The sequence below is a fragment of the Myxocyprinus asiaticus genome, chromosome 39 (genome assembly GCF_019703515.2).
Source record: "Myxocyprinus asiaticus isolate MX2 ecotype Aquarium Trade chromosome 39, UBuf_Myxa_2, whole genome shotgun sequence".
NCBI classification, from domain to species: domain Eukaryota; kingdom Metazoa; phylum Chordata; class Actinopteri; order Cypriniformes; family Catostomidae; genus Myxocyprinus; species Myxocyprinus asiaticus.
In genome coordinates this window covers 13,738,887-13,756,553 of record NC_059382.1, presented here as the reverse complement: position 1 = coordinate 13,756,553, position 17,667 = coordinate 13,738,887, and the positions used below count along the sequence as shown (strand labels likewise).

Here is a 17,667-nt window from a genome sequence, read left to right as displayed (position 1 = left end):
GCTCCTTTTATACCCGTATGTTCGGGGGAGTGGCATGCAAATACCACTCGCCAATTTTCATTGGCCTTTTATCAAAGACCAGAGGTGTCTCGGGCTCCCAAGAGTGACCCCTAGTGTCACTACATCGACACCAACGTCTCGTTCCCTCCATCAGGGAACGGAGGTTACACCAGTAACCATGACGTTGGTCTGCCCTGACTAATTTTAACCTCCTGATTCCAAGTAGCCCATTTCTCATTTGTCTTTACCTATGCATGTTCTTACTTGGAGCCTTAGCTTCTTTTCATACGCCTCATCCCCCTTCTTATACCTCTTTTCTGTTGCTCTTGTGTTCATGTTATGTCTCTGTGCACATACCGAGGTCTACAAGCAGACATAGAGAATTGTTGTTTTTGTTTTTTCACCTGAGTCTCTGGAGGCAAACCATGTTCTATTCAGGAGAATCTGTCAAGGGTACTGCAATGACCCTCACACAGTTTGTGTGTATGTGTGGGAACGTCTACATCTGAGGGCCAGTTTTCTGTTTTAGTGCAAAACTACACCATATTTTGGTATTCTGCTACAGTGGTTCTCAGCTGGTTTTGTTTGAGGATCCAGATTTTACATTGGACATAAAGCGGCGATCCGACCCAGTAACAAAATTGTTTATTGCACAAAGTTCTATGCTTTTACACTCTCTGCAGCCAATAACGCAATCATCATGGTTGGAACATACCATGTTTATCTTCATTGCAAGTGTACTATTTCATGTAGTCTAGGTCGTATTTTCCTTTACTTTGCATAGTTTTGTTCACAGTTTCGAGGATGAGGGCATGTCAAGCAACTTGTCCATGTTGGCATATGCCTTATTTGGCTTGCTTCTACCAATGACAGATTCATTTTTTTTTGTCGAGTTTGATTGGATGCACAGCCTCAACAAAAGATATAGGAAGCGTTTTCTCCTCTTTTAAAAGTTGATAAGCCTATGTATTTTATCCTTAGAACAGACCTGTGGCCCATTTTTGGGTTTCAAACGCCATTGTAAACCACTGCTCTACACTATAAAAGTGGTAGCCTCCAATTATTAACATAAGGATCTATTTATACTTGATTTAACCCCTTAAATTAGTTTAGTTGAATACTCCCTTGAGCATTTTGCTCTGTAAATATGGGACAACATTTCGGCCAGAATTGGGGCATCCCGGCTAATACAGGATAGTTGGAAACCCTGATGTTACCACTTTTTATAATGTACTACGAAGTGTGCTGATCTGTGAGACTGACTGTGTGAGTATTTGTGTGTGCTGCAGGAAACAGGAGTTGCTGACCATCTCCAGTGTGCCTCTGGGAGAATGTCCACCCTCACCACCCCGAACTGCACCACCCACCATGAAGGTGAGTGTTGTGGTCACGCATTCAAACACATACACATACAAATACACACAAACACTGGTCTAATACCTGCTATTAAAGGAAATCTGTTTAATTTGTCTTGTAGACACATCTTTGCACTCATTTAACCTCCAGTGATGACAACATTAGAGAGTGAGAATGCTCTTTGTAGCATGTCATATAATAAAGAAGCAAAGTGCTCTTACACTGGCGGCCAAAAGTTTGGAATAATGTACAGATTTTACTCTTATGGAAATAAATTGGTACTTTTATTCACCAAAGTGGCATTCAGCTGAACACAATGTATAGTCAGGACATTAATAACGTGAAAAATTACTATTACAGTTTGAAAAAAATAAAAAAAATCAGAACTTCTTAAACTACTTCAAAGAGATCTCATCAAAAAATCCTCCACATGCAGCAGTGACAGCTTTGCAGATCATTGGCATTCCAGCTGTCAGTTTGTCCAGATACTCAGGTGTCATTTCACCCCACGCTTCCTGTAGCACTTGCCATAGATGTGGCTGTCTTGTTGGGCACTTCTCACACACCTTACAGTCTAGCTGATCCCACAAATGCTCAATGGGGTTAAGATCATAACACTCTTTTCCAATTATCGGATGCCAATGTCTGTGTTTCTTTGCTTACTCTAAACTTTTCTTTTTGTTGTTCTGTTTTAAAAGTGTCTTTTCTTTGCAATTCTTCCCATAAGGCCTGCACCCCTGAGTCTTGTCTATACTGTTGTACATGAAACTGGTGTTGAGCAGGTAGAATTCAATTTAAACTGTCAGCTAAGGACACGTGAGGCATCTATTTCTCAAACTAGAGACTCTGATGTACTTATCCTCTTGTTTAGTTGTACATCTGGCCTTCCACATCTCTTTCTGTCCTTGTTAGAGCCAGTTGTCCTTTGTCTTTGAAGACTGTAGTGTACACCTTTGTATGAAATCTTCAGTTTGTTTGGCAATTTCAAGCATTGTATAACCTTCATTCCTCAAAACAATGATTGACTGATGAGTTTCTAGAGAAAGCTGTTTCTTTTTTGCCATTTTTGACTTACTTTATGATCAGTTGAATGCCACTTTGGTGAATTAAAGTACCACTTTGCTTCCGAAATGGCCGCCAGTGTACATAATCTGTCTGATGCAGACATACACATTTACAGTATGTGCTTAAGAAAAGCATATGGTAAGGATATGTATACTGTCTATGAAGGTATGTGCTCTTTGTCTGAGGTAAAGCTCATCTCAAGGTTACCTCTATAAGTGTAGCCTATTCTAATTCACTTGGTCTGAAAAATCTATTTTCTCAGAGCATTAAGGTCCCATTGAGTTCACACAGTATCTCCATCTATTTTTTATTTTCAACAGCCTCCAGAGGGCTGAAAGATTTTCTGTCTTGTTTAAAAGTGGAGTTCAGAGATGTATTGTGTTGTGTGAATGGAGCACAGTTGGTGTCACCTTGAAATGAGATGCAGTGAATATCATAGAAGGAGAGAGGTAGAGGTTAGTGTTTATGGAGTAAGGGAGCTGGAAAGGTGAAGGTGTTAGGTTTGATGTTAAGATGAGAGGACATGAGGTCAAACTCTGAGGCCATGTTCATCTTAGCCAATGGTGTAATTACGAAGATCATTTTCAAACAGACTGATTAGATGTCTAAAGCACACCACTCATTGAAAATCATGCTTCAGATTTATTAAAGTCTTTGTCAGGCACTTCATTAATTATTATAACTTAATTATTATCTGCTGTTGGACTTTATATTTAAATTTATAGGTAAAATCAGAGCACCTAACCAAAGGCACTTTCAAGGCAAGTCAGTCCACTCTGCAGTGGATCTTTAGAATGTTCATCTTTGGAATGTCCCCAGGCAGTATTTTTCTATTGATACAAGCGGCATAAAAGTACAGCTCCTGTCTACTTGTATGGGGAAAGACAGAAATCACTAAAACTGTTGGTCAAGATTACGATCAAAGAACATATTTTAAATCATCATTAAAGTCTGACAACAATGTGTATAATAAATTGTGCTTCTTTAGCTCAGATCACACACACAAAAAAAACAAAAAAAAAAAACAGGCTGGTTTTTCAGGCTGGTCCAGCTAACTTGCATGCATGTTCTCGAATTGACTGAAAAGTGTTGTCTGTATCTAAAAGGTAATTGGCTCTTTTACCTGTAAGGCGAGACTACCTTTTCTACTTCTGCCATATTGGGCGTTCGAATTTATCCCATTCATTTTAATCCAAGTGGTCCATCTTGGGCAAAACAGTCTTTGACCTTACTAACTGCTCTTCAAATTAGAATGACAAATTATTGTTTGATTATGATTCCAGTCTTCTTTATTTAAAGGGATATTTCACACAAAAATGAAAATTCTCTCCTCATTTACTCACCCTATGCCATCCCAGATGTGTATGACTTACTTTCTTCTGCAGAACACAAACAAAGATTTTTAGAAAAATTCGTATCTCAGCACTGTTGGTCCATACACTGCAAGTGAATGGTGGCCAGAAATTTGAAAAATCACATGAAGTCATCATTAAAGTAATCCATAAGACTCCAGTGGTTAAATCCATGTCTTTAGAAGCAATATGATAGGTATGGGTGAGAAACCTAAAAAAAACTTAAGTCATTTTTTACTAAATCTCTTCTTTCCTCTTCCTTTTTTTCTGTAAATCTCCACCTTTGATCAGCCCTGACCAGTAGGTGGTGATACGCACCAAAAAGCAAAAGAAGAATGTGGAAGTGAAAGTGGAGATTTATAGTAAAAGATTTATGACTTAAATACTGATCTGTTTCTCTCCCACACCTATCATATTACTTCAGAAGACATGGATTTAACCACTGGAGTCTTATGGATTACTTTTATATTGACTTTATGTGATTTTTGGAGATTTAAAGTTCTGGCCACCGTTCACTTGCATTTTATGAACCTACAGAGCTGGGATATTCTTCTAAAAATTTTTATTTATGTTCTGCAGAAGAAAGAAAATCATACACATCTGGGATGGGAGTGTGAGTAAATGATGAGAGAATATTCATTTTTAGGTGAACTATCCCCTAAATACAGTGATTTTAATATTTTATTATCTGTCAAATAATAGCTTTCCCTCTCTTTTGACAGCCTGTTGCAATTTGAACCATTTTTATTTATGCTAAGGTTTGTTTTTAGCTTCTGGATAGCAATGCCCTGACAACATCATAGCATTTTGGTTATGAAGTTTGCAAGCACCACTCACATTTGTTTATGTTTGTTTTCTGTTTTTGTTTTTTTTTTTTGCTAAAAATATGCTTCATGTGGTAACATCCAAATTGACCGGTTTAACTGAAGTCAAAAACATCATTTAACATCAGTACATCAACCTGACTATATTAGGTTACATCAACAAAACTAATTTTTAAGGGTTAGATCAGGTAGAAATAGCTCTTTAAGGTAACAATTGCAGGTTACTAAGCCTGTCCTTAAACCACTGAGTCACACCACACAATGCTGAGAAATGTTTGCTAAACTCATTGGAGCTCACTGTTCACACATACACATACACCAACTCAAAACACTCACACACATGCACATTATGTGCAAAGACACCTGTATTTTGGTTGTCAACACTGTACACTTAGTAAGTACATATTAATCTGTGTGTGTGTGTGTGTGTGTGTGTGTGCCTGTGCCTGTGCCTGTGTCTTTTCAAGATAGATATTTATGTCTTGTTCTTGCAGTTGTTGGCCACTCCCAATGTAAACCCTGAGTCTGAATAAGAAAAGAGGAAAGGCAGTACAGCGAGTGTGTGGACATGATAAGGTCTCGTACACTGTGTCTAGAACAGCTGTTAGTCAAATACAAAGCAGAACTACCAAAGACTGATTCACGAGAAAGAATAGGAGAAAAAAAAAAAAGGAGTTTCACATGAGAATTTTCTAACTCATTTAACATAGACGCACTGGTAGGACCAGTTTCAGTGTGTATAGATAGCAGCACACTGCCAAGTGGATTTAGCCGTTCTCTACCTGATTTAGGTGTCTGAAAGTGTTTGCATACAGGAACATTGCTATTCAAAGGAGAAAGAGGTACGTTATCATCCATACACCTCACCATATGAGAAGGAGAAGCAGAGTGTGAGATGTATAAGAGTCTGTGTTTGTTTATTAAGGGATGAGTATAGATGACATGTGTGTGCATGTGTGTGTGTGTTTGTTAGTTGTGCTGCTTGTTTTGGTAGTGTCTCAGTTCATTCATTTTCTGGCCAGTGTGTCAGAGTGTTACACTGCCAGACTTACTAATCCGGACAGGCATAGTAACGTTCTGTCCACATAACAGGAGTTCATAATGTCTCAGGTACTGTAATTATCTAATATTTAAGCACATTTTACTACCCCACTGCCTCTGTTTGTGTATCCAAAGCTATAACTGCAATGTCAGAAAACTTCACCATGTAAACGATATAAACATTTCTATTTTAAGCACTTTGATGCATTGTAAACCAGGTTTAATGGTGTCTGTAAAATTTCAAGGGCTTTTTGTGTCAGCCACAGAATAGTTGGATGATGTTTTTTTTTGTACTCCATTGTAATGTGGGTGAAGCCTCAAAGAAAGAGTTTTAGAGCTGATAATCGTAGCTGGAACAAAAGTTAAACAACCAGGTTTTTGTTGTAGATAAGCACTGTCTCTGGATATGCTTTCTATGACACTATAGTGACATAATACAATACAATGTTACCTGAAGTTATTTAAAGTTACACAATAGTTTTCATTTAATTTGACGTTCTCACACCGACAGCTTTAGGATGCTGGTCAGACTGATCACACTGTGAATTCGGCAACAGGAGGTCAAAAGTTTGGCTGCTGAAATTGTGCTGACCAAAATTTTAACCACTGCCCCCAGTGGATGAAGCTGGAAGTGTTATTGAGGTGAAATGTCCACAGGATGGCACCAAAAGTGAGTTGTATTTTTAGTTGTAAATGATATAATACATTCAACAGGAAAGCATATGTTATCAACCCTACTCCCCAAACCAAACCTCAACCCTAAAGCTAACCATCAGTGGAGTAAAAATGTAATTTTAGAATGAAAATTCAACCTCTGAATCACCATTCTTTACTTGAACTTAAATTCATGATTACTTCCTGGTTTCCATGGGACCAGAACCTGTGTCTCAGAGATTATTCGTGCAATCTGCATTCAGTAGTGCCGCAGGAAAAGGTGAACAAGATTGAACTGATGCAAAAATATCTGAATGGGTATACCACTTGTCAATAATTCAGCAGAGTTGGGTCGATTTGAGAGTACATTAACATTTGGAAGTCTGAATGATCATGTTGTGCTGACTGCTGACTCAGAGTTTTGCTTGGTTGTGGAACCAAAAAAAAAACTTCCTGGTTACTTTCGTAACCTCCGTTCCCTGATGGAGGGAACGAGACATTGTGTCCCTCTTGCTAACACGCTGAACTACCCGCTGAAATGGCTGGGACCTGGTCTCGGCTCCTCAGCACAAAACCTGAATGAGTGGTTGCATACCAGCTCCTTTTATACCCGTATGTCCGGGGGAGTGGCATGCAAATTCCACTCGCCAATTCTCATTGGCATTTTTTTTAAAAAGCAGAGGTGTTTGGGGCTCACAAGAGTGACCCCTAGTGTCACTACATTGACACAACGTCGAGTGAGTCACAGATAGGGAAACTCTTTTATACAGTATACTTTGTAATCAAAAAGGTCAGAAGGTCTCTGCATTGCAAAACTTTCAAAACCAATCCAAAATTATACACAGCTGTTGTCTGCTTTCTTCCCTTTTTGACTGCACGTTCTTCTTCAGCGTTAAGGAGTTGCCTTCACGTGCTTGTGTCTTATTGATGTTGTGGTCTCAATTCCTCAAGGTTATTTGGGCAAATGCGTCGCTCCTGGGCTCAATTCTGTTGACTTAGTGAAGCTGATTTGCCCTTGGATCTATGGCAAGTTAAACATTAACTGATCTGCATTTGCTTTGTTCAAGGGGGACTGGTTTGAACAAAATTAGATTTTTTTGTAAAAGATTATAAGATTTCTAAGATTCTTGCAGCGATCCCTGCAGATGTAAAACAACATATGTATTTTCTAGATTCTGGATTTTGCTGAAGTATTGTGCAAGTTGATCAAGAATAGTTGAGGGTTGTTGAGAGTCAAATTTATGCTCTAAAGTCTCTTTTGCACTGCCTAAATCACTAATATTTAAGCCCTTATGGTTGCACAGACCATAAATTAAAAGCAACTGTAATGGTGCATTGAGTTTGATTTAGGATGAGGAAGTTATTGTGGTTTGATAAATCTGCTCAGAGAAAGAGTAATTAAACATCATTGAACATGCAGTGAGCATGTTGCATTATTGGTCTTGCATATACCTCAACTCAAATCACATTATTTAATCACCCATATTAATTACAAAGCACTCAACTTCTTGTGTAGTTGTTTACTTGGTATTAGATACGATCAGGGAGAAGTAGAAAATGAGAGATCTGTAGCCTCAAGGCTGTGTGAATTGGACTGGTTTATGTTTAAAAATAAGGTTGCATACGGTTGAAAGGGTTTCCTTCTCTCTTTGTGTAGCTTGAATGCAGCTGTAAACCCATTCAGTACCTTTAAATCCTTCACAGAAGTCTCTCATATGAGGACTAATATCAAAGGGTTATACACTACCAGTGAAAAATTTGGACACACTTGACTGAATTTATATTTCACTTAATCTTAAGTAACTTTTGATCTAAAGGCTTATGCTTCAGTGCATGAAATTAGTTTTGTAGACAAATATAAATTGTTCCTATGTATTTATGTCATTTTAATTTAATGTTTTAAATAGATGAGTTGGAGTGAAAAGTTAAGATAAAGCCAACAAATGGTGGCACCTCATGAAATTGAAAAGAATGCCCAGAGTTTGCAGAGCTGTAATCTAGACAAAGGGTGGCTACATTGAAGAAGATAAAATTATAAAATAGTTTTGATTTGTTTATTTTGGTCCCTGTTCTATGTGTTCATTAAATACTTTTGATAACTTACCTGTTATTCAAATATGTGGAATAATGGTAATAATAAAGAGTCAATGTGTTCAAACCTACTTGCTTGATTCTACAATTTCATAACAGATTATGATAAGAATTGAAAATCCAAAAAGTAAAAAGAGGAAATTGGTTTGATGTAAATATTATTCCAAGCCATGTGTATTTAGAATAGGGTTAGGGTTAGGTTAGAATAGTTAATCATCTCAGTTTTCTGTTTCTTTTTCTAGTCGGCAGAGTTCTTCGACATGCTGGAAAGGATGCAGGTAAGACTTCTCCCTGTTTTACACCTAGTCACAGTAGATTACATTTGACAACAGTTAATTGAGGTTTTCTAATTAGATTGGACAAAAGGCATTCCAAGAGTGCTGATATTTCATGCAACAGCACTGGGCGCATTACTATTTGTATCACTCTGCTTTTCAGTGTTCATTAGCTGACAGCTGTGTGTTGCTTGGCCATATGCAGCGGTTGATCCTACTTTGGCTTCTTTTGAAAAATTTTCATTGGCGGAACAAGAAATAAACAAAATAACTGTCCATATTGTGTCTAAAATGTAAGTTTTACTTAATAATACTCAATAATAACTGGTTAATAAAACTGTTGTATAAAAGGAATATTGCACTTTCACTCTTAAAGTCATAGTTCATCCCCCAAAATTTGTTAGCATAATTTACAATTTACTCACCCATGTTCTTCCAAACTCATTTGACTATCTTTTTTAAATGGAACTCATAAGAAAATGTTTTAATAAAACTGCAGTGTGTCTTTTCAATACAAGTATATAGCAGTAGGTAGTGCCTCATTTTAAAGCTTAAAAAAGGACCCAAAAGGATCATAAAAGTACATGACTTGTTTGTCACGTTCCAAGTCATCTGATGGCAAAAGTTATAATAAGTTTTGGAGAGAAACAACCCAAAATTTAAGTCAGTTTTCAGTGAAAATCTTGACATTAATTGTGCATTCATGTGTGCTATTGGGAAGATTGGTTGCTCACATTTCAGGTTATTTCTCAACAAAACCTATCTTATGCCTTCAGAAGACTTAGAAAATTATGCATGAGTTGCATGGACTACTTTCATTTGACTTTTGTTTTTTTTTTAAGCTTTAAAGTGAAACAATATCCACTGCTATTATATGGAAAGACAGACCGAAATATTAATTAAAGCATCTTGTGTTCCACATAAAAAGTAAGTACTACAGGTTTGAAACAACATGGGGGTGACTAAATTATGACAGAATTTGTATTTTTGGGTGAACTGTTTCTTTAATTATAAGCTCATGTCGTTCTTTAAATTATTATTATTTTTTTATAACAGTATTTCTGCATTAACTCTGCACTTAAACTGGAGAGTATTTTACTGTATAGTACTATAGTAATACAGTATAATAATCACAGAATTTTCTTTTTTTTTTTTTTTTTTGAGTACTGGCTAAGTGTTCTCGCTCCAGCAGACATCCAGTCCTCACTTACTCTGAATGAATAATAAGACATTTCAATTCATTTTAAAACTCATGGATTGAGCCGGCACTTTTCTCTGTGGTCAGTCTGTGGGTGTGAATTTTGTTGGATTCCCACAAGGAGAGAGGGCTAGGGGGACTGGGTATGAAAGAGGACACACTCATATCTTGTATTACACAAGCGTGATTATGTTCTTGTCGTGTATATATTTGCGAGTCTGTGTAGATGATGAGCAGCAGGTAGCTAAAGCTGATCAGTACTGTGTTATGGTAGGAGCGTGGTATCACAGTCGGGTGGTATTAAAGCCCTTGGTCTTCTTGTCCTGTCTTCTGTATGAGTGACAAATCGATCCAAAGGCTTGACTGAAAGCCTGATGTCTCTCTTCAATAGATCAAATGCACTTGTGTTGTTCTTAATCAAAGATGAGGGTGTTAGGTTTATCACAGCTAAGAAACAAACATGTCTCCCACTGAACAAGATATTGCCATTTTGTTTATCTCTAAAGCAACAGATTATTCTAGAATAATATTGGATCAGGTCGAAACAATTTTTAATGGTAAACATAGTTTAAAAAAAACATAGTTACTACAGTTATTGTCATTATTTTCTAATCAATATTGTTTATCCTAGAGACGAGTCTTGTCAATGTGAAATGCAGTTCGTAATCCATTTAACTTGGTTGAATTGTGAAAAATTATTATAATATGACAGCTTGGTGAAGGTGAGGGTTGAAAAATGGGGCTTGTTGACCCAAAAGGAAAGTAGTTTCAGAAGTAGAGCAAGTTGTTACATTCTGATGAACCTTCCCCCACCCCCCTTCTGTGCACAGATTAATTGTTCAAAATAAGACCAGAAATGTGTATTAATAAGTAGGGTAAATTTTCATTTTAAGTTGAACAGAGTGTGTCTGTAAACAGAACTGCTTGTTTCTGGGAGCTCATTGGGCACAAAAAGGTTTAATGGTCTAGTTTGTGTCATTCACCCTTCCTCTTTTCACACTCTTCTGCTCTCCTGGATCACGTCAGATTCCCAAAACTGAGGAGACTAAAAAATACAAGGTTTGGCTAGTCTGTAGAATGTGTGCATGTTTTGTCTGTAAGTGCATGTATTGTGTATGTGTAATACCTTTCGTAGAGTCTTTTCTCTGAAGGTCTTCTCAGTGTCACCCACTGTGAGCTTCTGTCCAAATGCAGCCCAAATCAGCCCCACAAAGGCTTTATATCCCATATGCGATTATAGGATTGCAAGCTGAGAACAAGCAGTTGCCATTTTTTGTCACAGCTGCCATTATCTTGTTTTGATCACTCATTTTGTTTTGTTGATACTGTTCCTCTATCTTGCTCCTGGGATGTTTTCATTGAAATTAACAGACTGCGATATGTACTGTTTGGCTGTGTTATCCTATGATCAACTTCTTTTTCTCTCCAACAGGACGACTATATCCCTTACCCCCGGATTGAGGATGTGAGTTCATGGACACTTACACAATCTATCTCAAACACACAACAGTTCAAATTGAGAATCAAAAATTCAAGCTGAAGTGTGAAATTTCTGCACCCTAGTTTCGCCAAATGTAATTGCAAAAATAATGACTGTTTTCAAACACGTTTCCCAAACACTTCCCCCATCTACCATTGGTCAGACCAAAAGATAACCCCGCCCCAAACAGATGCCATTGGTTGAGCAAATGCTGCTGTGTCGGGAAACCCCTTATTTCTTCATATTCCCTGTCTAGGTCCTGGAGAAGGGAGGTCCCTACCCTCAGGTAATTTTACCTCAGTTTGGTGGCTACTGGATCGAGGATCCCGAGGCCCCAGTCGGAACACCCACCTCCTCAGACAGTAGCTTTTGCGAGGAGGAAGAGGACGATGGTTTGAGTCCTGGTGGAGGAGGAGGTGGCTTTGGATATCGGCTGGAATGTAACAACACTTCACGGGCTTTTCGCAAACACTTTCTGGGCAAGGTGAGGATTCACTGGTAGAAGTTGACAGTGTGTCTGAGCCATGGTGTAGTGGTTAATACATAGACTTTGACACGTTGCGCCTAAGCTCATATGGGAAATGTAGGTTCGAGTCTGGTCCATGTCATGTTCCCATTCCTTTCTCCCTCTCTCACCCACTGATTTTCTGCTTTATTGTCACTGGCTCTGTGTAGTTGACGCACAACATGTCCATCAAGATTTGAGTTTAAAATTAATATTTATGTACGTATAAGGAAAAGTGTATGGGTCAAAAAAGGTTGTCCGAGGTGATAAAAATGTGAAATCTTTTAAAAAATGTAGTTTAATACATGTGCCAAATTCACAGAACTTTGTGTCCAAAGTTATACAAAACATTTATAGCATTTTCTATTAAAAAACTATTTAATTACATATTATTTAAAATATTAATATTTTAAATATTTAATTTAAAATGTCATGTGGTGTAATCATTTAGTAAAAGGTATTAAAATACTTTTCATTACACCTTGAATACATGAGAGTGTATGCAATTTAATTATAAATAAATAAAAAGTCAAGAATATCAAAAAGTATTCTCAGGGTTATTCCATATGTCCTGATAAAAATGTGCCTTTTTTTTATAAAAGTATCAAATATTGATGAGACAAAATAATGTTTTTTTGTTTTGTTTTTTAACTTAACACACACAGTCTTTAGGGTCTAAAGGGGTCTTCTCTGTTTTATGTATTTATTTATTTATTTATTTTTCTGGCTATGGCTTCCTGCATGTTGGTTACACCACGTGACTTTGATTTTATGCATGCAAAAATGAAAATTCTCTAATCATTTACTCACCCTCATGCCATCCCAGATGTGTATGACTTTCTTTCTTCTGCTGAACACAAACGGAAATTTTTAGAAGAATATTTCAGCTCTGTAGGTCCATACAATGCAAGTGAAAGGGTGCCAAAATTTTGAAGCTCCAAAATGCACATAAAGGCAGCATAAATGTAATCCATACGACTCCAGTGGTTAAATCTGTATCTTCTGAAGTGATATGATAAGTGTGGGTGAGAAACAGTTGAATATTTAAGTTCTTTACTATCACTTTCCACTTTTACTTTTACATTCATCTTCTTTTGTTTTTGTAATTAGCATTCGTTGTGCATATCGCCACCTACTGGGCAGGGAGGAGATTTTATGGTAAAAATGGACTTAAATATTGATTTGTTTCTAACTCACACCTATAATATCGCTCCTGAAGATATAGATTTAACCACTGGAGTCTTATGGATTACTTTTATGCTGACATTATGTGCTTTTTGGAGCTTAACATTTTTGGCACCCATTCACAATGGACCAAAAGAGCTGAGAAATTATTCTAAAAATCTTCATTTGTGTTCTGCAGAAGAAATAAAGTCATACACATCTGGGATGGCATGAGCATTTTTGGGTAAACTATCAATTTAACTAGGGATGTCCCAATACTGCGTTCATGTACTGTACTCGTAAAAATGCTCCGATACCAAAAACCGATACCATCTGACATACGAATGTCATTATGTAAACATTCAGCTCACAAGTTCAAATCATGTTATGTCCTAGTGAGATTATTTAACTGCAAAAGCTGTTATTTAATGAGATAAATATATAGTTTGCATGTAATTCAAATGTGAGCGCTTGTGAATATGTGAAGACAGTGTTGTGCTGACGCCAGCTGCTCATACCTTTTAAGGCTCCTCCAAGGCTCATACAGGGGAAACACCGTCATGAGCATTGCATGCTCTGTTTGTAGCAGAAGACAGTAAACAGAGTGCATTGTAGTGTGAGGCACATACAGAGTACATACAGTACTTATTTAATAAAATAGCAGGCCTTTGCGGTTTAATAATCATCAGAGTCACGTAGCGACCGGCTTTTCCAGAATGGGAATCTGCCGTCAGAGCTTCTTGGTCAAAACAACACAGAAACACTTCAAAATAAAAGCTCAGTCAAAATTAAACGTAAATTTATAGGGAAAAGTATGACAGAAATATATCACTACTGTAAAGTTATGTAATATTCACTGTAATGCTACTACTGCTAATAATAATAATAATAATCAGGGCTGCCAACTCTCACGCATTGAGCATGAGAGTCACGCAACTGACACTGCTCTCACACCACACGTCCCTTTTCTCACGTAGTGATAACGTCGCCAAGCAAAGAGGGCAAGACAAGACAGAGCACTAGTGACGGGTTGTTCATGAACGATTCATTCATTTTGAAAAAATCTTTTATGTGACTCAGAAGAACAAGTAGTCTCAGAGAGTGATTCGTTCATTTTGTGTTGGCCGCGCATGTGCGTTGCGCAACCTCCGTTCCTTTGTTATGTAAAAACCGCATAGGCACTGTACATTAAACAGAAATGATTAGTTCACCTCTCGAGTCTTCTGGTCCGAGTCGTTCGTTCTTTGGTCACGTGACAGCCGTATAAGCTATGCATTGCTCACACAAGAAACAGAATTTATTAGTTTACCTCTCGAGTCATCCGGTCCGAGTCGTTCGTTCTTTTGTCACGTGACAGCCATATACGCTATGCACATACGGCTGTCACATGACAAAAGAATGAACGACTCGGACAAGAAGAGTCCAGAGGTGAACTAATCATTTCTGTTTCTCATCATTTGTCCTTGGCTGCATTATCAATTTTTTCCTTATTGGGACTATAATCAAAGTTTGCGTAAGTAGACGTGTTGGGGGGGATTTGGCTATTGAAAATGTAACATTTTAATTTAATTCTGTTCAAATGAACGAAATGACTTGAATAAAGATTAGTTCATTTTGCTGAACGAGACTCAAAGATTCAAGTCAGTAAAATGATCCGATCTTCCTATCACAATCCGATTACTACATAGCAGGCAGCACCTTGCGAGTTATTCAGACCAGTCGAGGGAAAGCAGCAGCACAGTGTCTCTCCCTATTACTCAATGAAACAGATTTACACAGATGGCTCAAAAGACTTGGACACAGGTTTGACAGCGGCAGCAGTGTGTGTACCCCATTTCAAAGTAAAAATTGCAAAAAGGACAACAAATTGTTTATCAGTATTCACAACAGAATGAATTGCCATTTTACTAGCTTTACAGTGGAGAGAAGAAATGAAACCAATAAGAACAGTCATTTGCTCAGATTCATTGTCTGCATTAAGCATCTCAAGCAGTCAGTCTTCATCGAGACAAGACATCCTGTATGAAGTCCAGCAGAGCTTGTTCAGAGCACGACTATTAGATATACTTATATTCTTCTTATGGGTAACAACGCATGTAGGAGTGAAAGGAAACGAGGAGGTGGACAATATGGCTAAGCAAGCACTAAAACATCCACAGATAGACATAAAAGTGTCCCTAAGTAAATCAGAGATGAAAGGATTAATCCAGGTGTCTGTTATGAGGAAATGGCAGGAGGTATGGGACAAAGAACCAAAAGGGAGACATATATATAACATTCAAAAAGCAGTTGGACCAGAGAGAGTTAAATATGGCTAAAGACAAAGTGACACCATATTATCAAGACTTCAGATTGGTCATACTGGATTAAATAATTTTTTATACACTATTGGTAATCAGGTAATTGTGGAAATTGTGGTAGCTCAGAGACAATAGAATATGTACTATTATAATGTAATTCTTATGAAATGGAAAGATTTAAGTTTGAACAAGCATTAGAATCAATGGGAATTGACAACATTTCAATCCCAGTTCTCTTAGGTAATGGCCCAAAACAATCAAAAATATATCAAGAACTGTTTAAAGCTACACTATAACTTTTGGCCCTCTAGCGCTTAAAAAAAAACTGCATGTGTCTTGCGGAAGAACATTGTTTTGGTAATGATGTAAGTTGTGCTTCGGCTCTGCTCCTCTGCCAGGATGAATGTGCTTCGAGGCACCGATGTACACTGGATACAGGACATCTTATCAGAGTGAATGGACAAATAAATAACGAAAAAAGGAAAAGACAGATATCTGAAACCATGTCATCTGAGCAGTGCCATGTCTTTTGCTGTTGTTTTGACTTATTGGAAACATTGTTGTTTTGAAATAAATGACGTTACAAAAGTTAGGCAACGTTTGTTAACATTAGACACAATGATTGCTAGTCTGATAAGGTCAAACGTTGTAAAGTTTTTATAACTGCAGGATATTCTGGCCAACTAGACCACAATAGTAACTAATTTATAGATTGTCATTGTTACCAACCAGTGGTCAACATCATTTCAAGACTCACATGTCCTTGGCCAGCCTAGAATTAAAGGGTTTATTTATATAAACTATTGCTGTTATAAAGAAAATTACACACGTGTGCTAGCAAGTGAAACGTTCTGCACTGATTACAGTTTAATTATTGCATTTCACTGTGTGTGTGTGTGTGTATGTGTGTGATTACACAACTATACATAAACCATATCAGTAAAATATCTTACCTGTTGAGTAAGAAAAAAAGTCATCTCTGGGTCACTTTTAAATCCTTTCAGATCTTGGAGTTGTCGCCACCTCTGAAAAGCCAAGCTGATGTTGATTCGGGTTTTATTACGGACTCTGTTGCTTTCCCTGTTTGCTTGTAGACTCTGCTCTGTTCTGGGTTTCTTTGTTTTTACAACCAGTGATTCCCCAGAGGTTTGCCATTTTGAATGATCCATGGTCAATTTTTCTCGTTCGTTGTGACAACAAACTTCCAGTTTCAGCTACTCCCACACATGCGCTACAGTAGCCAGATCTTATTTTCTCTGTGTACGGAAATGACATCAACATGCACGGGCGAATGATGAATGTATGCAATTTCCTGTGAAATCCGTCCCGACAGCTCTAAAATATAAATCATTATAGGTTTATCAAAGTGTATTTGGGTAAAGACATGGTTTGGAAGATGGATTTTTGCTTCACTCTCTCATTAATAACATTTTGTAGCTTTAAGTTATTTGAAGGAAATAAAACTTCTTGATAGAATGTAGTTCAAAATAGAGACTATAGTATAATATATATACTATATCTATCTATCTATCTATCTATCTATGTATGTGTGTGTATATATATATATATATATATATATATATATATATATATATATATATATATATATATATATTGCTATTTTGTTATTTTCCCAACCATTTCGACGCTCCACACTCCTGTCAAGCAGGTGGTGGGAATGCCCCTTAAAGCTGGTTTGCCAACTGCCATTAAACACCAGTAGAAGAAGAAGATTAAAGTTTTAATGAATTAATTTATTTAAACACCATTTTGATGATAACATTGAAATAAACTGTTGATATCGTGTTTAGAATAGAAAAAAAACCAAGATATCGGTATCGGCAGGTAACAAAAATGAAGTAATGTATTCATACTCGTTCTCAAAAAAAAAACAAATGGTATCGGGACATCCTTACTTTAACGTATTGAACTCGAAATATTCCTTTATAATATATATATATATATATATATATATATATATATATATATATATATATATATATATATATTATAATATAATATAATATGAAGTTTGAAAATTAAAAAAAAAATCAAAATAAGTAACAATTTAAAAGTATTGAAAAAAAAAGTTAAAATATAATTTAATACGACACAATCAGCCTGACATCATAAACTTAAAACAAAAGTATTTTTTAAGGTAAAAACAGCTCCTTATGGTAACAAATGCACATTTTCACTTCTTACAGTTTATCAATAGATGCCCATTAAGTTGAAGGCATGTACTCTGTCTGAAGTAATTATTCTCACGGCTGCATCTTATTCACACACAATTCTTAATAACACTCGATATGATGTGATGGCGACTCTTTGAACAAACATTTCATGCTGCACTTGTTCGTAT

The 17,667-nt window shown here is 36.8% G+C and overlaps 1 protein-coding gene across 7 annotated transcripts in view; it reads left to right on the top strand.

Annotated features, from left to right (window-relative positions):
• The window catches only part of LOC127429786 (rap1 GTPase-activating protein 2-like), a 101,226-nt gene that overhangs the window by 68,193 nt on the left and 15,366 nt on the right, over positions 1 to 17,667 (top strand). For 4 of the 7 annotated variants that reach the window (XM_051678981.1, XM_051678982.1, XM_051678984.1 and 1 more), the window contains 4 exons: positions 1,290 to 1,374; positions 8,626 to 8,661; positions 11,289 to 11,321; positions 11,593 to 11,820. In XM_051678981.1, the coding sequence (XP_051534941.1) occupies positions 1,290 to 1,374; positions 8,626 to 8,661; positions 11,289 to 11,321; positions 11,593 to 11,820 (382 nt within the window). Of the gene's footprint in view, positions 1 to 1,289; positions 1,375 to 5,162; positions 5,440 to 6,149; positions 6,309 to 8,625; positions 8,662 to 10,882; positions 10,916 to 11,288; positions 11,322 to 11,592; positions 11,821 to 17,667 lie in introns of those variants that run through there. The other 3 variants (XM_051678983.1, XM_051678985.1, XM_051678986.1) reach the window with 3 other exon arrangements.